At 42.0% G+C, this 22,041-nt stretch overlaps 1 protein-coding gene across 1 annotated transcript; it reads left to right on the forward strand.

Annotated features, from left to right (window-relative positions):
• The first annotated feature begins 2,999 nt into the window (after window positions 1-2,999).
• Window positions 3,000-12,304, forward strand: P2RY10 (P2Y receptor family member 10). The gene is made up of 2 exons (XM_014057316.2): window positions 3,000-3,410; window positions 11,179-12,304. Exons 1-2 carry the CDS (start codon window positions 3,397-3,399, stop codon window positions 12,206-12,208), a joined length of 1,044 nt encoding a protein of 347 aa, XP_013912791.2. The 5' UTR covers window positions 3,000-3,396; the 3' UTR covers window positions 12,209-12,304.
• Window positions 12,305-22,041: the final 9,737 nt, after the last annotated feature.

The following is a 22,041-nucleotide window of genomic DNA, read 5'->3' on the forward strand; positions in this document are numbered from 1 at the left end:
CGTGCGACACCCCCAACCCCTCATGCGTGCATATGCATGTGACCCCTCTCCAGGCTCTGGAGGCTTTTCTGAAGCCTGGGGAGGGTGAAAACAGCCTCTCCTGGCCCTCCAGAAGGGCGAAAAATCAGTTGGGCAGTGTGCACGTGTGCGCCGGAGCTGACGGCTGGCGTGCCAACAAATATGGCTCCATGTGCCACCTGTGGGACACATGCCATAGGTTCACCATCACAGCTTTATACCATTTCTGACAGATGGCAGTCCAGTCTCTTCTTGAAAGCTTCCAGTGATGAAGCTCCCACAACTTCTGAAGGCAACTTCCGTTCCATGGGTTGATTGTTCTCACTATCAGAAAATTCCTCCTTATTTCCAGGTTGACTCTCTCCTTGGTCAGTTTCCATGCATGCTGATTTCACTTTCTGTTTGGTGATCGGTGCAGGTAAAGTCCCGTCCAAATTATTTATCTGCCCATATAGGATAAAGTTGCCACTATCAATTCAATGTAGACCCAGCCTTCCCCTTCCCCCCCCCCCGGGAATCTGGAACACTCCTTTCTATACTATCCTGATAACACCCCTGTGAGGTAGGCTAGTTAGCCACCATGACAGAAGGCGAACCTCTCCCCTACTCTCTCTAGTCCTATTCCAACTCTGTACAGGTAGTTTGAGTGACCATCAAAGTTACAATGGCACTGAAAGAAGTGAGTTACGACCATTTTTCACTCTTGTGACCGTTGCAGGATCCCCATAGTCATGTGACCAAAATTCAGATGCTTGGCCACTGACTCACATTCATGACGGTTGCAATGTCCCAGGGGTCACGGGATTCCCCCTTGTTGACTTTCCGACAAGCCAAGTCCATGGGGAAGGCAGATTCACTTAACAACCGTGCTACCAACTTAACAACTTCAGCGATTTGCTCAACAGCTGTGGCAAGAAAGGTCGTAATACAACAGATCTTAATCAAGCTTTGCTCTGGTCTGGAGGCTAAAACATATGAAGAACGGTTGCAGGAACTGGGTATGTCTAGTTTGATGAAAAGAAGGACTAGGGGAGACATGATAGCAGTGTTCCAATATCTCAGGGGTTGCCACAAAGAAGAGGGAGTCAAACTATTCTCCAAGGCACCTGAGGGTAGAACAAGAAGCAACGGATGGAAGCTAATCAAGAAGAGAAGCAACTTAGAGCTAAGGAGAAATTTCCTGACAGTTAGAACAATTAATCAGTGGAACAGCTTGCCTCCAGAACTTGTGAATGCCCCAACACTGGAAGTCTTCAAGAAGAGACTGGACAGCTACCTGTCTCAAATTGTATTGGGTCTCCTGTCTGAGGAGGGGGTTGGACTAGAAGACCTCCAAGGTCCCTTCCAGCTCTATTCTGGTTGTGATCGTGTAATCATTGAACTTGGAAGAACTGCCTCCTGAGCAGATGGCAGCAATAATTCGTCCCGCAAGGCAAGTCAAACTGACAAATGCTTTCAGCAGATGATGGCAGTAAATAAGTTCATAAATAAGTGAATCAATAAACTGCGATGCAAAGGTTAAACTACCGGTGTCAGTTCACAGTCATTTGCAACATTATTTCCTCCTTAAACAGTGAAAGGAAGATGCATCCTGACAACACATGAAGAAAAGTGGATGGGCTGTTTTCCCGTAATTCTTGGATTTGTCTCTTGTCACCTTGATGGCTTTGTTCTTCTGTGCTCTTCCTTTCGCTATCAGTGACACAGGTTGAGACCCAGAGTGCAGGTAAGTTGCTAAGGAAGATGGGCAAAGCTATCTCTATAGGATCAAATGTTTAAATATGGTGATGGGGAATTGCTTACATTAAGTTATTCCAGCACACACACAAAATGCCGTATTTTTCGGAGTATAAGACACACCCTTTTCCCCCTAAAAGAGTGTGAAAATTTGGATGCGTTTTATGCACTGAATGTAGCCCTGCCTACCCATCGGCCCCCACTCTTTGGCCTCTGCTTTCCAGCAATTTACCTCCTTGCAGCAAAGGGGAAAATGGGGCTTGCGGGGGCGGCAATAGGCTATAGCAATCCCTGCCGCCTGAAACACCTGATCGCCTGGAGGCCCTTGATGAAATTGAAAGTAAAACTTGCTGTTTGCTGCTGGGAGGCAGAGGCAGACATCTTTTTTTTCTGCTAATCAGGCAAAACTGAAACAAGCTGTTTGCTGTTTGCTGCAAGGAGGTAAGTCAATAACTATAAATGCCTATAGAATGTTCAAGTTATCAGACTTATTTTTTAAAGACTGCTTTATTATTGTTCTAGGCAGGTTAACAAAATGAAGAAGCTTTTCAAAATAAATGCTTGATCTGTAGAGGCCCAGTGCTATTGTATCTCCTTTTAAAGAGCAGAGAATGTATACTTCCAGAAAGCACATCAATTTTAACAGCATCTGTACTAGTATAGTCTGAACGTGAGATATGAAGCCATCTCAATGAACATGTCCAAGTTCATTTAGATGGCTTCATATCTCAAAATCTCTCTGAATTGAAGGAATTTGAAGCATCCGTTCAAACTAATTTAGACATCCAAGTTTAGTTTTCCAAAACAGTTCCAAAGTTCAGAGGGAATTTGATTCATTTGCCCAAATACCCCCCTCTGTGTGTGTGTGTGTGTGTGTGTGTGTGTGTGTGTGTGTGTGTGTGTGTGTGTTCCAGCATAACTCTTGAACACCTCGAGCAATTTCAACCAAACTTGTTATACAGATGACTTACTCTCTGGAAACAAATACTGTGGGGGTAAGACACCCCTAACATCCCTTGGGGTTGTGTTCTGTTACAATACAGCCTGTTGTGCCTTAAAATGACTTCTACTGTACAAGTGCAGTGGAGTTGCCATGGTAATGGCTTCACAGTACTCCACAAGGGTGCTCCCTCTTGTAAGGGGGAAAAATTCAACATTAGAAATTACGTTTGGTCCAGACATTTCCCCCTATAAATGAATACACGGGCAACGCTGGGTTGTCAGCACTAGTTTGGAAATAAAAAGAGTTCTATCTACATGTTAAGTATTACATTGTCTTTTCCCTGATTTCCTGAGTGAACGTCTGCCACCAGCAGAAACACTATTGCTTGGAGGAGCCTTCTTAACTCAGATTGCTGTATCTTGCAATTACAAAAATGACTGTAATCAGGTGTCCATTCAGGCTTTGCATCGTCTCGAGCACCAGAACGCTTCACTGTTTGATGGGATTCTTGCCTCTAAACAAAATGCAAACTTCTCTGCTTCTTTAACTTCCTGCAAAGAGAACGTTGTTCAGACAGTTGCAATAACAAAATCCAATCAACGACCTTTCTTTTCCTCTATGAGTCACTCTACAAAAAGAGAACCAGCCAAGAATTTGCTACCCGGAGATTGCCTTTTCTACAACCCGCGCTTTTGCCGATGCTCCAAATGAGGTAAGATTTTTTTTCAAAATTTGAAGTGTGGAATTCCAAACAAGGTAGATTTTGTTCCCCCCTCCCCCTCTGCAGTTTTGCAAGAATGTTCCTCTTTAGTTAGGCAAAAGAAATTGCAACAAGGATCTTGTTTTTGTAAGATCAAGTTGGTCTCTATCTGATTGCCTGCACTTGTGAAAGTTGGAACGAGCAAATATACCAATTTAGAATAGAATAGAACTCTTTATTGGCCACGTGTGATTGGACACACATGGACTTTGTCTTTGGTGCATATGCTCTCAGTGTACATAAAGAAAAATAAAATAGAATACATTCATCAAGAATCATAAGATACAACCACTTAGCGATAGGTTACTAATAAGCAATCAAATGGTACTAGGAAACAAATAAAACAATATAAATTTTAAAGATACAAGCAACATGTTTATAGTCATAAGTGGGAAGAGATAGGTACTAGGAAGAAATAGAATAATAATAATAATCTCTAATGAGAAAGACGAGACAGTCGACCACTTAATCAGTGGGTGCAGCAAAATTTCACAAACTGACTACCTATAATGCCATGACCGCGTTGCTAAGATCATTCACTGGAAATTGTGCCAAAAGTTTGGATCTGAGTACAGCAAAAACCACTGGGAACATCAGGTTCAGAAGGTTTTAGAGAATGAGAAAGTCAAGATCTTGTGGGACTTCAGAATTCAGACTGACAGGCACTTGGCCCACAACACACCTGACATAACAATAGTTGAAAAGAAAAAAATATGGTTCATTGACATTGCAATACCTGGAGATGCATTAATTTAAGATAAACAACAAGAAAAAAAATCACAAAATACTGGGACTTGCAAATTGAAGTTGAGCGACTGTGGAAAAAGAAATCATCTGTTGTCCCAATTGTAATTGGAGCCCTTGAAGCAATACCTAAAGGGCTACCTCACTATTTGGAAATTTTAAATTTATCAGACTTGAACATTCTGATTCTACAAAAAACCACCCTACTTGGAACAGCTTATATCCTCTGATGTTACCTTAACAGTTGGTTAGGACTCAAGCTGTTGAGCTACCAACCAGCCCCAAAGGCTGTGAATCTCATCAAAGATTAATGTAATAAACAACTGGCCGCTGTGATACAATTGTATAATAATAATAATAATAATAATAATAATAATAATAATAATAATAATAATAATAATAATGTCTTCGTAGGTAATATGACAGTGTTGTGGGAATTATTTGTTTAGCAGAGTGATGGCGTTCGGGGGAAAACTATCCTTGTGTCTAGTTGTCTTGGTGTGCAGTGTTCTATAGCGTCGTTTTGAGGGTAGAAGTTGAAACAATTTATGTCCAGGATGCGAGGGGTCTGTAGTTATTTTTACAGCCCTCTTCTGACTCGTGCAGTATATAGATTTTCAGTGGATGGAAGGCAGATTGGTAGCCATTGTTTTTTCTGCAGTTCTGATTCTCCTCTGAAGTCCGTGTCTGTCTTGTTGGGTTGCAGAGTCAAACCAGACATCCTAGCCAGGAGAGGCAGTCCTGCAAATGACTTGGCCCTGCCTGAACCATGTAGGGATGTGTTTCTCAACCTTGGCAGTTTGAAGATATGTGGACCTCAACTCCCAGAATAGCTGCTATATAGAATATCAGAGTTGGAAGGGACCTTGGAGGTCTTCTAGTCCAACCCCCTGCTTAGGCAGGAAACCCTACATCACTTCTTTCCTTAAAATGTTGTCAGTGGGAGTTCAGAAATGGGCCTTTTTTAACCCTAACCCTCTCCTGTTCCACCAGTCCCGAGAAACTAGATTCCCTCTTCCATAGTTTTATCCTTTTGTACCTCCGTCAAACAACAGTTTCACTCCTTGTGCTTATTTGGCTACAGTCTCCCCAAATTTGCAGGATAGGCATAAATTGGCTTAAAATGGACACCTAATATCAAAAATGTCATCAAAAAAGCACAACAAAGAATGCTCTTTCTGCACCAACTCAGAAGTTCAAACTGCCCAAGGAGCTGAGGATTCTATTCTACAGAGGAATCATTGAGTCTGTCATCTGCACCTCCATAACTGTCCAAATGCTGCATGCAGACCTTCCTGTATCCCAAATCAGAAATCTGCAAAAATTACAGGCACCTTTGACTAACATGAACTTTTTGAGAGCACATAATCTTTATAGATTAAAACATTTTTATAGCCACGGTTTTAGAGCCTCTCAGTAAAGATCAGATACCATAATAAATAGGTGGTACGCTACGGTAGCCTTTTCAATACCAGCTCAAATCTCTTTTGGGTAATAGCTAGATAGATAATTTATTAACTGATTAGTCTTATGACCAAATCAAAAATATAAAACAAAATACAGGATCTAATTCCAGGGTAAAATAGTAGAATTCTGGGCAGAGGTGGAGACGGTGGGCTATTTTATACAACAAATGTGGCAAACCTTTTGCACTGCTTATTCCTTCCCCTTTTAGTATTAAATCAACTACCGGCCTCAAAGTTTATGGATTGTAATTTTAGTATAGTTAGACCCATGTATAAATGACAGGCTGGATTTTATCATAGATTTTAGTTGTTATTTATGATTTTCTTCTAGAATTTTTAATTGTGTATTAATTGAGTGGTTTTTTTTTATTATTTCTTCTGGCCTCTGTCCCATGTAATGAATTGAATTGAATTCTGGGCAATAGAAATATTAGAACTTGGGAAGAGAGGGATAGGAGAGAGGGTAAGGGGGGAAGATGAGGAGGATGAGGATAAGTGGAATGTAGAGAGAGGAGAAGGAGAAAGGAAGGGGAAGTAGAGTAGGAAAGGAAGATGGAGGGAGAGGTAGAAGAAAGAGGTGTATGGAGAGTAGAAGAGCTAATAATGGGTGTTAATCTTTTTGGGGCATTGAGGACAAGAGGAATTGATGTAATCATTATTTAATACTATATGATACTGGCTATGTATAGTATGCATGTGATTGTATGTTATGAAAATGGAAATAAAAATATGTATTTTAAAAAAAGAAATATTAGAACTTTGGCAATTCAGCCTTGTACAAATTTTGAGAATACTTCATTATTCAAGAACATCCAAAAGGAATTTCAAAAGATTATAGGTTATTGTTGTCATTTAAGATGGGAAAGCTATCGGATGGAAGCTTGGGTTACTGATCTTGGCAATCCCATGCAGGAGACAAATTGGCAGTATTTATAGAAACCAATTTCACTTCACTTCAGTTTCAGTACAAGAAGTGAAGTGGAAAATTAAACATTGTTGGTATTTGACTCCTATTAGCCTGGCTCATATATATTAAAATTCTTCTCCCAAATGCTGGAGAGATTGCCTAAATTTGTTTTTTGTGTGGTTTTTTTTCATTTGTGGTGGTGAAAAATGTTTGAATAGGCAAGTAACGTCACTAAACAAAAAAAACCTGAATGTTCTCTAGAGTTAAGGTTATTTACAGGACTAAACCATGAGCTTAAAAATAAAGAATGGATTCATCTATTTAATTTTAGCAACCCAAACAATAATGGTGTAACATCGGAGAACTCTAGGTCGTATAACAATTGAGTTGCGATTAGAAGAGACAAATATTCTCTTCTATTAAGCTCTTAGCTGTACAATAGAAGTTGCATTCAGACAGCTATTGGTAAGAGCCAGCTCAAAAAGTAACTCAAGTAGAATACATTTGTGGTCAATGACAATCTTGAGTGTATTCTTTATGATTTAATGCCCTAGGGGGAGAGAAATCACAGACGCCCTTTTTCACCAACATGCAATATAAGAATTGTTTTCCCCAGAGGTGTCGTTATGTAAAGCGGGAAATTTGATTTTTATTGACTTCCTGCCTGAGTGATGGAATTGAAACTGCCCTCTTAATAAGAATTAATTGGCAAAGACGCTAAACAGGAAACTCTTGAATGGTTTACAACGACAGTTTAGTAAATGGGAAATGCATGAACGGACAGGTAGGTTGAAAGGAGAGTTACAACAATTTACAGGCTGGGCAAAATGACTCCATCATCCCCAAGCAGCAAAAGGGTTTTCCTTTTCCTTTTTGGTAAGGACTTGATTAAAATTACCAATGTTTTTTCAAGGAAGTGTGTTTTCCATAGGCTAGGCCCGTGATGGTGAACCTATAGCATGCACAGCCATATTTGGGAGCCAGGGACGTGCAGTCACTAGAGGCAAGGGAGGCGTGGCCTCACCAGTCATGAGGAAAAGGAAAGAATTTTAAAGATTTTTTTTAAAGCAATTAAAGCCAAGGTAGTTGCTACCAGATTCACAGTGACTTGGAACAGTGCTTAGTGTTAACTATAGGAGGAGGCCAGAGAAATAGGGGCCTCCTGTGCATAAGGAATTTTTCGCCTTTTAAGAGATAACCAAGGGTTAAAATGTGAAGAATTCCTTATGCAAATGAGGCACATATTCTCTCGCCTCCTGTAGAGGGCATTTTTAGAGGCTTTTTAGAATTCTCTGGGAGCAACTAGCTCAGTCTGACTCAGAGCTCTGGCAGAACCACGTTGCCTTTTCAAACACACACACACACACACACAGAGCTGGATAAAACCGCCTGCTGCCAATTACCTCCCAAAGACCCGTTAGATCACACAGGGTCAGCCTCCTCTGGGTTCCGTCCACCAGCCAATGCCACCTGGCTACTACTCGGGGGAGGGCCTTCTCTGTGGCAGCTCCGGCCCTTTGGAACGAACTCCCCGCAGAGATTCAGACCCTCACCTCTCTCCAGGCCTTCCGGAAAGCCGTCAAAACCTGGCTGTGCCGGCAGGCCTGGGGTTGATGAGTTCCCCTCCCCTCTCAATTTGTGTGGCTCTATGATTCTTCTTTATTTTAATCACGTGTATTGTGTTTTATGTTCCCCTTTCCCCCTTTGAGTTGTTCGCCGCCCTGAGTCCCTCCCGGAGAAGGGCGGCATACAAATAAACTAAATCTGAATCTGAATCTGAAAAGTACATAAGCCCAGCTTCACTGATTACAACGTGATTCACCTGCAATCAAAGGTTCCGATCGGAAGGCAGCAGGGGAAGGGGTGGGTATGGCAGAGGAGCTGCTTTCAAGCCTTTGGGAAATATATCCAATCCAACTTCTGTGTTTGTGTTTGTTTGAGAGTGAGTGTGTGAGTGAGAGAGGGATCCAATTTCTCTGTGTGCGTGTGTCTGTTTGAGAGAGGGGGGAGGGAGGGAGAGAGGGAGGAAGGAGGGGGCGGGAGAAGAAAGAAAATGAGAAAACTTATTTTGCAAGGGGGAAAAATGCTGTTGCTTTAAATTGGAACTGAGCATGCCTGGCTGTGGAATTCTGGGAGTTGAAGTCTACAAGTCTAAAAAGTGCCTCACCAGCCATAAAGCTGACCACACGTCACTGTTGGGAGCATGCCAGCCGTTAGCTCCGTCGTGCATGCGTGCCAGAGATGACGGCCTCCAGAGGCTGGGGAGGGTGAAAAAACAGCTCAACCGGAAGTTTGAACTTCCAGTTGGGCTATTGGGGCCATTTTTCGCGCTCCCCAAGCTTGGTCCCAAAGGGAGTTCATAAAAGATCTGTTTCTGGCTTCTGGAGGGCCTCTGGGGGCCGGGTAAGGCCATTTTCGCTCTCCCCAGGCTTCAGGAAAACCTCCAGAGCCTGGGGAGGGGTTGCATGCACATACAAGGGGGGGGGAGTCACACACACATACGCAAGTGGGTGGGGAGATTGAGTGGGCACACATGCACATGCGATAGTACGCACACACGTGATTTGGGCACGCTGTAAGAAAAAGGCTCGCCATCACTGGGTTAGGCTTATGTGGTGGATGGTCGATGTGCGAAAATGGAAAGATTGTAATAAAAATCACTTCCCAAAGATGGCCGCTATCACTTACATGACAACTTGAGAGATTAAAAACATTCACAAAATTTCCAACGACAGTTCCAAGATGAAGTTTCCAAATTTAGAGAAGATAATAAAAGCCAGGTCCTGCTGGAACTTTTCTTGCAAACCGCTTGTAGATTTTGCGCTCAAGATCGAAAAGAAATGAACTCTTGATGCTGGGTTTTGCTGATTCATAGAGATTGTTGTCGCAGAAATAGCTAGCATTTGTGTGTTTTTTTTAAAAAAAAAGTTCAAGTATTTCATTAGGTTATCAAAATATAAAATACAGAAATACAACAAAAAAGAAAATCCACGGGAAAAGAGGAAAATGAAAAAGTACAGTATAGGTTAAAGAGGAGAAGAAAAAGAAAAGTATTAATTTCCGATTCCTTTTGACGCAATAGAATAAGGTAATAATATAGCCGTGACTTTTTAACCTTTACATAGTAATATATACCAGCCATTTCTATAACAAGCCTATCCAATTAGCAAAATCCAAAATCAAAGTTTCATTTTTCCCCCACCCCAGGCATAAAGTCCAAAAGTGGTTTCCAGTTAGACACAGAAATGACTAGTATTTGGTAACCTAGTAAAGTTAAATGTTAAGCTTGTAATTTTATTTGTCCCCAATGTGAGTGACGTTGAACTGGCCATACCCTCCCTGGCCACACCCACCCCAGCCCCCCAAGGTCAAACACAATCCTGATGCGATCCTCAATGAAATTGAGTTAGACACTCCAGCTCTATACCTACACCTCTCTTCCTTCTGTCTTCCCCTTCCACATTTTCCTCTCACCCAAACTTCGTTCTTTCTAAACTTGAAAAGAAGCCCAAAACTAAGATTTATTTGCTTCTTCTTCTTCCCCTTTCTCCTTCTCTTCTTAACAGTTTTGGGTCCTTCAGTAAAAGCAAAGAAACACTGCAATGGTGTTACTAAAATACCGTGACCCGACACTTGCGCAATAGACATATGCGCGCCGACAAAATAGCGCCAATTAAAACGCGATGTCAAAATCGCGCCCACAAATTTGCGATGACAAAATTGCGACGACAAAAGCGCGATGACAAGCACAATAAAATCGAAAAAATTACTGTTAGGGTTAGGGTTAGGACTAAGCATATGTCTATCGCGATTTTGTCATCGCGCATTTGTCATCGCGCTATTGTTGAAAATCAATTAGCGATTTTGACGGCGCTCATTTGTCCATCACGGTTTTGTCGGCGCGCATATGTCTATCACGCATTTGTTGGTGAACCCTAAAATACAATTCCATGTCAAAAATACTTTGCAATATAATAATATTACAATTATGAAGTGGTATATAAGTCTAAGTGCTATTACTAGAACTCTTAGGAGCCCTAATGGTGCAATGGTTAAATTGCAGTATTGCAGGCAAACTCTGCCCACAGTCAGGAGTTCGATCCTGACAGGGCTCAAGGTTGACTCAGCCTTCCATCCTTCCGAGGTCAGTAAAATGAGGACCCAGATTGTTGGGGGCAAGATGCTGACATTGTAAACCACCGAGAGAGTTCTGTGAAGCACTATGGGGGTGGTGGTATATACTGTATTTTTCGGAGTATAAGATGCACCTTTTCCCCCCCAAAAAGAGGGTGAAAATGCAGCATTTTTGCTCATTTTTGCTTTCCAACCCCACCCCAGGAGCACTCTACAATTCTCCCAAAGCCAATACATGCCCTGTTTTTGGCAAAAAAGAGCCCCGTTTTTTTTGCTTATTTTTGGCCCACCCCCACAAGGCGTGCAGAGGGTTTGGGAGGCCTGCAAAGTCCAAAAACTTTGTTTTAAAATTTACCTCTTCAAAATCTTGGTGCGTCTTATACTCCAGTGCATCTTATAGTCCAAAAATTACGTTAAGTCTAAATGCTACTCCCATTGGTTTAATAAATGTGCCATCCTTTCCTTACAGGGGCCAGAATCTCTCCAACAGTGGGACTTTTCCAAGACCTTTCCCCTTCAATGGAACTGAGATGCCGGGAAGCCCAGGGATGAACTGCTCGGAACCCGGAAGAGTTTTCCAACACACCTTTTATGCTGCCACCTACACCATCATCTTCATCCCAGGTCTCCTAACCAACAGCATTGCTCTCTGGATGCTCTGTCTCCTTATCCGAAAGCAAAACAAAGCCATCATCTTCCTGCTGAATCTGGCCACCGCAGACTTCATTCATGTCCTCTCCTTACCTCTGCGGATTTATTACTATGTCAACTACAGGTGGCCCTTTGGACTCTTCCTCTGCCAGCTTTGCTTCTACCTGAAGTACCTGAACATGTACGCCAGCATTTGCTTCCTCACCTGCATCAGCGTGCAGCGATACCTCTTCCTGCTCCATCCCTTCAAGGCCAAAAACTGGAAGAAGCGCTACGATGTCGCCATCTCGGCCGCCGTCTGGTTGGTGGTTGGTGTAGCTTGCCTGACCTTCCCTTTGCTGAGAAACACCGGGAGTTCGGAAACTTGCTTCTCGGATCTCAACATTGAAAAGTTCCAGAACAAGGCGGCTCTGATCGGGATGCTGATGGCGGCTGAACTGGTTGGGTTTTTGTTCCCTCTGGCCATCATCGGCTACTGCACTTCCAAAACCAGGGCGTCCCTCCGGGAACACCAAATGCCTTTACAAAACACTGGCGAAAAACAGAAGGCGCTACGGATGGTGTCGATGTGCGCCGTGGTGTTTTTTGTCTGCTTCGCCCCCTATCACCTCATGTTTTTCTTCTTCATGTTGGTGAAGGAAGATGTGGTGAAGGGCTGCGCTGTAAAACAAGGCATCTTGTATCTGCACCCCTTCTTCTTAAGCCTGGCCAGTTTCAATTGCTGTTTGGACCCATTCTTGTATTTCTTTGTGACCTCGGAATTCCACGATCGGATACCAAGCTACAGCAGCTGGTCCTTCCGAAGTCGTTTGTTAAGCAAGGAAAGCACCGCTTCGATGAAGGGATAAATTAGCTGGATTTCAGGCTGGACAGAGGATTGGGGCATCTAGAGGAGGGGCCCTAAGCTCTTGTCGTTCAGACTGTGTCGCCTGATACCCTGTAGCACAGGGGCCCTCAAACTTTTTAAACAGGGGGCCAATTTGCAGTCCCTTAGACTGCTGTGGGGCCGGACTGGCTGGCTGGGTGGGTGTGGCTAGGTGGTCATGTGATTGGGTGGGTGTGGCTAGGTGGTCATGTGACCAGGTGGGCATTGCCAATTTAGCAGTCCATTAAACAGTGCTCACAAATTAAACTTTAATTTGCTTTGCTCCTAGGAGTGGAAAGCGTGTTAGTGAAGGGATGTGGCTGCCTTGAGGGGGGGGGTCCGTCTCTCTCTCTCCTCCCGATTTCCCTCTCTCCCTCTCTCCCCTCTCTCTGCAGGCTGGGGAGGCCTGGAGCGTAGGTGGGGTGATGTGGGTAGGGCAGCCTTGTGGTCCCTTGGGGGCTGGATTAATGGCTTCAGTGGGCCGTGTCCGGCTCCTAGGCCATAGTTTGAGGATCCCTGTTGAGTGGGCTCACATACCACGTCAGAGGAAAGTTGTCAGGCCTGCAAGCCATCTTTCCTTTTGGATCTCAGGCCTGTCACACTTTCTATTATTCTACTATGCATTTTCTATTGTGGGGAAATGGGAGAGGGGATTGTACGGAGTTAGATGATAGGTAGCCATAACAACATTCTTTCTAGAAAGAAGATAGATTGGAACTTTGCGGAATCCTTTGCCTCAGACTCTGATTTACTTTGGGATGCTATTTGGAACTCTGACATTAGTTTGCTTAGTTTTGGTTGGTCGGTGGAGCGATAGCTGGTTGGGTTCATACCACATGATAGATCAGCAGTTCCTAATCTGTTCTGTGGAAGCCATTTAATGGGAAGTTGCAGGAGTCGAAGCAGCTGTAGGCTGTAAGTAGGTGTTTCTCAACCTAGGCAACTTGAAGATGTCTGGACTTCAACTCCCAGAATTCCCCAGCCAGCATTCGCTGGCTGGGGAATTCTGGGAGTTGAAGTCCGGACATCTTCAAGTTGCCTAGGTTGAGAAACACTGCTCTAAGTTAACATTGTGGTTTTCAGAAGCATTCAGCGACAATCTAGAAGTGCTCATGAAGAGAAAAGCTGGGATCTCTTGTTTTACAAACCACAAGGATGGGATTCACATAGCTGAGCCATCAGATGGCCTGTCTTTCTTTCTTTTTTTTTTTCTACGACCTTAGCCGGACACGCATCATTTCCAATCAAGAATCTCAGAACTGGGTGGGGATGATTCAATGTTAAGCTACACGAACCCAAAACAGCTCTTTAGAGACATGAATTTCTTTGTAAAAATCTTTGTAAATATGTACATGCTCTGCAAGTAAACCAAATAACCGCTCTGAATAGGAAAATAAATAAAAGAACTGCACTGAAAGAGAAAGAAAACAAGGCACCTCTTTGTCAGTTATGTTCACTGCTTTTGAAAGAGCAGAATCTATACACTGCATCAACTCATCCCTATCTTAATCGTGTGATCTGAGTAACTAGGCACTTTTAAATATATGGCTACGTTCTGGTTTCCATATGTATATGTGGGGTTTTTTTTCTTTTTGGTTCTTTCTCTTCGTTATCTTTTTTTTTTTTTTCATTCAGGTGCATCCTGTAGGTTATTTTTAATCTTCTTTTTTTTTACACCCAACCATTGACAGGAAATACTTGCCATTTTACTTTTACAAAGGAAAGGAGTCACATTTTATGCCTCCGACTGCCTCTCCGTGGCCAAAACGCTTTTAAAAAGCAAGCCAATCTAGCAAGTGAAAGTGGCTTAGTATTATTAATATACACCAATGGTTGAGAAGAACTGAAAATCCAATTTTAATAGTCTTTTTTCTTATGTGATTGTTTTCTACATTATTAGCAAATCATCAAGACTGTCCTGAATGGCATTACAATTCTATATTGTGCCTATAGAGGGGGATGTAAAGGATCATAAAAGACTAAAACTATAATTTTATACTCTGGACCATTGACTTATGGGGAATCTATTTAGATAAATACATTTTACTTGGAAATAAACCCTGCTTCCTTTATTACACATCTAAAGCTTTTTCTAACTAGTGTCTAACCACTAGTTGGACCTGGCTACATCCTTTTTCATCTAGATGACATTCTTTTCATACCATCCCAACCCATCAGTAAATTAGCCTTAACTCAACTGTATCTACAATACTATTAAAGTATATCTAATAGCAATAGCACTTAGACTTATATCCCGCTTCACAGTGCTTTATAGTCTTCTCTAAGCTGTTTACAGAATCAGCATATGGCCCCCAACAATCTGGGTCCTCATTTTACCCACCTTGGAAGGATGGAAGGCTGAGTCAATTTTGAGCCCAGTGAGATTCGAATGGCCAAATTCGACTACTCGGAGGAGGGCCTTCTCTGTGGCTCCCTTTGGAACGAGCTCCCCATGAGATTCGGACCCTCTCCACCCTTCAGGCCTTCCGGGTGGCCGTGAAGACCTGGCTGTCCCAGCAAGCCTGGGGTTGAGTTCCCCCCCTACTCGAATTTGCTGTGTCTGTTGTGCTTTTAAACTGTTTGTATTGTCTGATTGTCTTTGTCTTACTTTTTGTAATTTCCCCTCCCTTGGCTTTGTTCAGCCGCCCTGAGTCCCTTCGGGGAATAGGGTGGCCTACAAATTGAATAAAATCCAAATCCAAATCCAAATTGCAGGCAGCTGGCAGTCAGCAGAAGTAGCCTGCAGTACTGCATTCTAACCACTGTGCCACTGCGGCTCTTAATATTCCTATTGTTCTTATTCAACCAAGGCCAGCCAAAAGATTTGTCAAATATGTCAAGTATCTGCAAACATTTCCTTCATTTATCAAAACAACAAAAAGCATCTTGCCCTGGACATTCAGCTTATTGTAGAGATGGGTGCAACATTGCAATGCACCGTGGAAGAGGGTAGGATTTGTTACCGGGATGGCAAAATACTACTTGTATCACATGGACCTGGTTGCCCATACAAAGAGAATACAAAAGTAAATATTTGGGAAATTAGGGAGGGGGAAAGGGAAGTAGATAGCGGGGAAAAGCAAGGGGGGGGGAAGAGAAAAAAAGCATTGACTTCCCAACTTCCTTTGGTGCAGTAGAGTAAGGCATTAAAATCTACCCTCAACTTTTTACTTTTTCATAATAATGGAAACTAGCCATTTCTATAACAATGAATCCATCTAATTGGTTAAACCACAAATCAATGTTTCATTTTTTTCTACCTGAAGCACAAAGTCCAGTAGTGGTTTCCAAGTAGAAATAAAGGTATTTGTGTTTTTTTTCTTTAATCAAAACAGTCAATTTAGCCATCTCTGCTAACGCCATCAATTTTTGCAGCCATTCGTCTATTGTGGGAATCGAGGCAACCTTCCATTTCTGTGCATAGGGTAGTCTTGTTGCTACACTATCGATTCTCTTTTTGAAGAAGGCTGTCACCTTACTTATAGAGAGACCTGGACTCAAGGTGCAGAGCAAAATGATTGTTGTCACTCATCAAAGCGAGCCAATTTAGTATAATGATTAAAGCACCAGAAACGGGGTGAATGTGAGTTCTGGTCCCACCTTAGGCACACAATGCCATCTAGATGACCTTGGGCCAGTCCCTTTCCCTCAGCCCAAAGGAGAAAGCAATGACAAGCCATTTCTGCAAAATCTGGCCGAGAAAACTGCAAGACTTCATTGTTCTGACCTAGACTTCCCAAGAGCCTGAAGCGAACTCCTTGTCCCGACAAAAACCCCTTTTCTTAATTTGCTGCGAATTCTGCTCATTCACATCCAGCAAAGTCTTTCAAGGGAGGATTTACAGTCACAGACCTCATCTGGCTTGGAGAGCTGACAGGCTGATATCCGCAAAACTTGGCAAGGAGTCTCGGAGAGTCACGAGCCAATTAAGCAAATTAATTGTCTCCTGCAAACTCCACTCCCCTTTCGCTCCTCTTTTATTTCTTGTGGGGGGGACATTTATCATCCACCTGTGGCTTACTCCCAAGTTGACCCCTGTTCTTTAGCTGTTCCCTTCATCTGGCCACTCTGTGCATGTGCACACTGGAAACAGGCTCCAGCTGTTCATCTGCCTCACTGATGTCTGCCTCTGAAGGCAGCTGATAACTGGCATACGGCTCTGGCCCCCTCTATGCCTCTGACACAGAGCCCTCATCAGAGTCTTTGCCAGACTCCAGGACTGGCCCATCTTCCTCCCCAAGCTCCTCACTGTCCGAATCTGCTGCCAGCTCTGACAACTGACTCAACAACTGACTTTAAGGCACACAGACACACCTCAGCAAGACACATGTCAGCAAGGATGTGACATTTTTCAACATTTACCTATGGTCTATTCTTTTTGTGGGCTGAGATAAAAAATATGCCTGGAAATCCAGATTGGGTTTTTCTTTCTAAAGTTAAGGAGACTCATCTTTTGACTTTTAACCCCTCATCTTAAACCAGTCCTGGCAAAAAGGCAATCTTCTACAGTTCTCTTCTAGAAGTGCATGTTCTATGCAGGCCTGTACAGGTATTCCTTGAGTTACGACCATGATTGATCCCACGATTTCTGTTGCTAAGTGAAACATTTGTTAATTTCAGTTTGACCCATGTTACAGAACTTTCTTGCCACAGTTGTTAAGTGAGTCTTTGCATTTGTTAACTTAGTAACATGGTTAAGTGAATTCGGATTTTGCTTGTCTGAAGGTCGCAAAAGTGGATCACGTGACCCCAGGACAATGCAACAGTCATAAATAAGAACTAGTTGCCAAGCATCTGAATTTGGGGATGCTATAACGGTTGTGTGAAAAAAGGGTCATCAGTCACTTTTTTTCAGTGCTGTTGTAACTTTGATCAGTCACTAAATAAACAGTCATAAGTGGAGGACTACCTGTATTTAAGAAATATTTTAAACCCCCTGTATGACCTTCTTAGTTGAAGCTTATCTCTATACCATTGGGGAGAAAAATCTTAATATTCCTGATTTTTCCTCCTTGGTCTTTGCTGAAAATAAAATCCCAACCAGGGAAAAAACATTGTTTATATACTTCAGGAATTTCCCCCCTCCTTTTTCTGGTGATACCTCAATGCTTTTTATTGTTCAGGATGGGGACATGGTAAAGAAAGAAGTTTGGGAAAGTTTCAAAATACTGTTGATATTCTTCTTACCATTCCTCAGTTACAATAAACATATAAATTAAACCTGTAGATATAAATTAAGCATGGATTGGTTTGTTGATTATGTGCCATCTGGTCAGTGTTGATCCTTAGCAAACATAAATTTTATCCAGTGATCAATTAATTAATCAATCAATATAATATAATATAACAATATGAGCAAGAGCAAGAGCAAGAGTTCAGAAGGGTTTTTCTCTGTCTCTCTTTAAACCTAACTACTTACAGCAAGCCCTGGATCAAAACACATCTTATAGGACGTTAACATTTCATTTAAAAAAACTAAAGATATAGATTAAGAGAGTTGGAAGGGACTTTGTAGGTCATCTAGTCCAACCCCTCTGCCCAAGCAGGAGATCCTACACTGTTTCTGACAGATGGCAGTCCAATCTCTTCTTGAAAGCCTCCAGGGATGAAGCTCCCACAACTTCTGAAGGCAACTTCTGTTTCATTGGTTGATTGTTTCTCACTGTCATAAACTTTCTCCATATTTCCAGGTTGAATCTCTCCTTGTTCAGTTTCTGTTTTGACGTTCTGATTAAAATAGCCGTTTCATAAGACTGGGAAACGGTTCAGCTTTCAAAATAATTTCTTATTTTACTTTTCCTTCTCTCGGTTTCTAGAATCTAACCAGCTACGTATGTAATGTTGGCTTTCTGTAATATTTCAGACAATATTTGAGATCCCTTCTGTATTTAGCCTTATGTCAGGTTACGTTTCTTGGTTCCTACAGTTTCCGCTATTGCTCTATATCTAAATATAGTAATATGATAAACTTGTTTCAGTGATATAAACCCTTATGTTGTCAAAAAAAGCGTTGTCCATGTGGAAGACAATTTCTTCTGTACTGTTTCATCTGTAGCTTGGAGATTAATTACAATAACCACCAAAGGGCCCATTTGTAGCAAACAGAATGAGGGATTCTGCAAAGACAGTATATTTACCCAAATGCTGATTCTTCGTACTTAACACTAATGTCTTTTGTCACTCTGTTTTTCTTTTATCTATTTTACCCTGGACTTATATGCTGTACAGGTAGTCCTTGATTTAAACAGTTCAAAGTTACAACAGTACTGAAAAAAAAGTGACTTATGACCATTTTTCATACTTATGCCGCATTCCCATGGTCATATGCAGTGGTGGGTTTCAAAAATTGTTCGAACCTACTCTGTGGGTGTGGCCTCCTTTGTGGGAGTGGCTTGCCACCCATGTGACCGTATGGGAGTGGCTTGCCGCCCATGTGAACGGATATGAAGATGCCGATGACACTTGTCAGAACCACTTTAAATCATCTCACAAACAGCACTGGCATGCATAAGAATATGATGTAAACTTGTTTTTTAAAAGGCATCTTTGGTTTGCATTAAAACAACTTCAACACACGCAATGTTCTGATTGCACCACAAACGCAGTAGTCATCCTTACCTTTCACAGAGGCACTGAGTTTTATAAATATGAGCACGATAGTGTAGAATAATCATATCCAAGGACCAGTGGTGGGTTTCAAAAAATTTTGGAACCTCTTCTGTAGGTGTGGCCTGCTTTCCGGGTCCACTGGTGGAACCTCTTCTAACCGGTTCAGTAGATTTGACGAACCGGTTCTACTGAATAGGTGCGAACTGGTATGAACCCACTTCTGGTCATATGACCAAATTTCATACCATTGGCCACTGACTCATATTTATGACGGTTGCCTGGGGAGGGGGGGTCATATGATGTCCCTTTGTGACCTTCTGACAAGCAAAGTCAATGGGGAAGCCAGATTCACTTAATAACCGTGTCCCTAACTTAACTACTTAACAGCCTAACTTCACTTAACAGCCCTGGCAAGGGAGATTGTAAAATGGGGCAAAGTTCACTTAACAACTGTCTTGCTTCACAACATAAATTTTGGGCCCAGTTGCGATCATAAGTCGAGAAATATCTGCATTTGACTTTTGTGTTACGTTTTTGACATGGTCATAACTCGAATCAATCAACAAACTATCTCTTGTTATGCTTTCTTTCCGCACTTCTTTTGTTTTCCTTCTCTCTTTTTTTATTTTGCATTAGACTGTGTTCGTTTTTATGATCCCTTTTAATACAATTCCTGTCCAAAAGAAATAAAGCAAGCAGACAGATACGGCAAACTTGGACATGGTGTGAAGAAGTGGGCAGTTTTTCAAGGCCACGCTATCCTTGTGATGTCATCTGTTGCTTTGGCCTCTCTCCAGAAAGCTGTGGCTGTATTTTAAGTGGGGCAGAGAAACGAGAGCCAGGAGGATTTCCTTCCGTACAGTCACAGTGCTGGAACCTTAGCTCGTCCTTCTGAAAAACTTTTTGAGACCCTCCTCAGCCTTCGAGATTACCACAAAGAGGTTGAAAACACATGGGAAATCATGCAGCCAAAATGAGGAAAGCATCAGTGTTCAAAGGAAGTTTCTGCTGCTTTTCATGGCTTATGCCTTTCTGCGGTCATCAGCACTCAAAGGAACACAAATTTCTACGAGGTAAGGCAGTTCTCTTAAAATCTGAAGTGGGGGGGGGAGCTGCACACTGGAGCATCCTTATATATCCAGATTTCAATGTGAATTTGCAGGAAAGAATTCCGTTATTGGATATACAGAAATGGGTTTCAGCGCTTCTGGGTGCTTTGCAAATCAGCAGTAAGCCACACCCTTGAATAACTACACCCATATCATAGATTAAAAGTGAAAAGCAAGGTTTTCCTGCCAAAGAAATCATCAATTCAGCAGTGAGGCTCAGTTCTTTTCTTCAGAAAGACTGCCTTCTTTAGCAACTGCCACATTTTACACTTTAACTTTACAATGTCCTGTTTTGTATTGCTCTAATCATTAAGATCTCTTTCGGGTTTTTAAAAAATCTGATGGAAAAACAGCACAACCAGATAAAAGAGGAACCTTTACCAATCTTTAGAAAGATTTCCATCCCTTCCTTATCAGACTAAATAGCTAATTGTGACTTCTGAAAGGAAAATGACCAAGGAAAAATGACATTGATTCTAGAAACAATTAGGGCCAAGTTCCGATTTATTCTTTTCTTGGCAGTCAGTGTTCATTTAAACTGTGGGCATGCATGTCTCTGAGCATCTAAGGTCTACCAGATTTGGGATGCAAAAATGTGGAAGAAAACCATGTGGATAACCATTTAAATATTTTAAATATGAGCCAGCAGTGCGCAGCAGCTGCCAAAAAAGCCAACACAGTTCTAGGCTGCATAAACAGTGGGATAGAATCAAGATCATGTGAAGTGTTAGTACCACTTTATAATGCCTTAGTAAGACCACACCTAGAATGCTGCATTCAGTGCAGAGAAGAGCAACAAAGATGATGAGGGGACTGGAGGCTAAAACAGATGAAGAACGGTTGTAGGAACTGGGCATGTCTAGTTTAATGAAAGAAGGACTAGGGGTGACATGATATCAGTGTTCCAATATCTCAGGGGCTGCCACAAAGAAGAGGGAGTCAAGCTATTCTCCAAAGTACCTGAGGTCAGGGCAAAAAGCAGTGGGTGGAAACTAATCAAGGAGAGAATCAACTTAGATCTAAGGAGAAATTTCCTGACAGTTAGAACAATTAATAAGTGGAACAATTTGCCTCCAAAAGTTGTGAATGCTCCAATACTGAAAGTTTTAAAGAAGATGTTGGATAACCATTTGTCTGAAGTGGTGTAGGTTTTCCTGCCTAAGCAAGGGGTTGGACTAGAAGACCTCCAAGGTCCCTTCCAACTCTGTTATTCTATTCTAAAATATTAGACAGCTCTAAAAAGAAATCAAATATTAAGAATTTTCTCTTCGCCTTTAGTAGCTGTCTGAATTTTTGTAGTCCAGATGTGGTATCTCTGCCCTTCTGAACTTCTGATCCTTGAACAGTTGATCCCTGAGGATAACAACCTTAAGTGAAAGATACCATAATCCATACTGCTTTGATCCCTTAAGTGCCAATGCCCCCGAAACTAACTATACCATTGGAATATCTCCCAAAGCTTGCTTCTTCCTCAAACGTGCAAAATGGCACTTTTGAATATGCTTATTTTTTCTTCTTCTTTTGAGTTTCTTTTGCTCTGGGGTAATCAAGGAGTCTGAAAGTACCCAGAGATCCTACAGAGTTAGGACTTTTCTCCTGTGAACCAGCAAAAAAATTATGTAGTGTATTTTGGGGCACCCTCATTGCTGATCCTCATTTTGCCTCTGTAATAAGCTGTAGAGAGTATAGAAGGACAGAGTCAAAATCTATTTCCAAGGCAATCATCAGATAAACGTGGCTTGGCTCCAGACCAAGAAAGTGGTTTGTGCTTTGGAAAGCACCCAATGCCTCTTAATTCTTATCAAGATATAAGAAAGAGGAAGGAAGGCACACTCTGGGGTACAAGATGTTGTTACTATATTTGTTCTGATGAAGCCCAAAGGCAACTGAACTTCCTTGGGTTTTTTTCCTTGAAAATCTTTTGTTTCTCATCAATTCTGAAACTGAAGAGGTTTCTTGGATGAGAAGCTAAACGTTTTTAAGAGAAAAAAAACAAAGAAAATTCAGTTGCCTTTTGGAAAATCACCTTTGGGACAATCCTGAACCAGGTGATTGAAAATCTCGATAAACATTTGTCCTGATAAATGTAGTTTTAGAC

The sequence above is a fragment of the Thamnophis sirtalis genome, unplaced genomic scaffold, assembly GCF_051295495.1.
Source record: "Thamnophis sirtalis isolate CommonGarterSnake01/CBP01778 unplaced genomic scaffold, rThaSir2_p1.2 scaffold_13, whole genome shotgun sequence".
Lineage (NCBI taxonomy): Eukaryota > Metazoa > Chordata > Lepidosauria > Squamata > Natricidae > Thamnophis > Thamnophis sirtalis.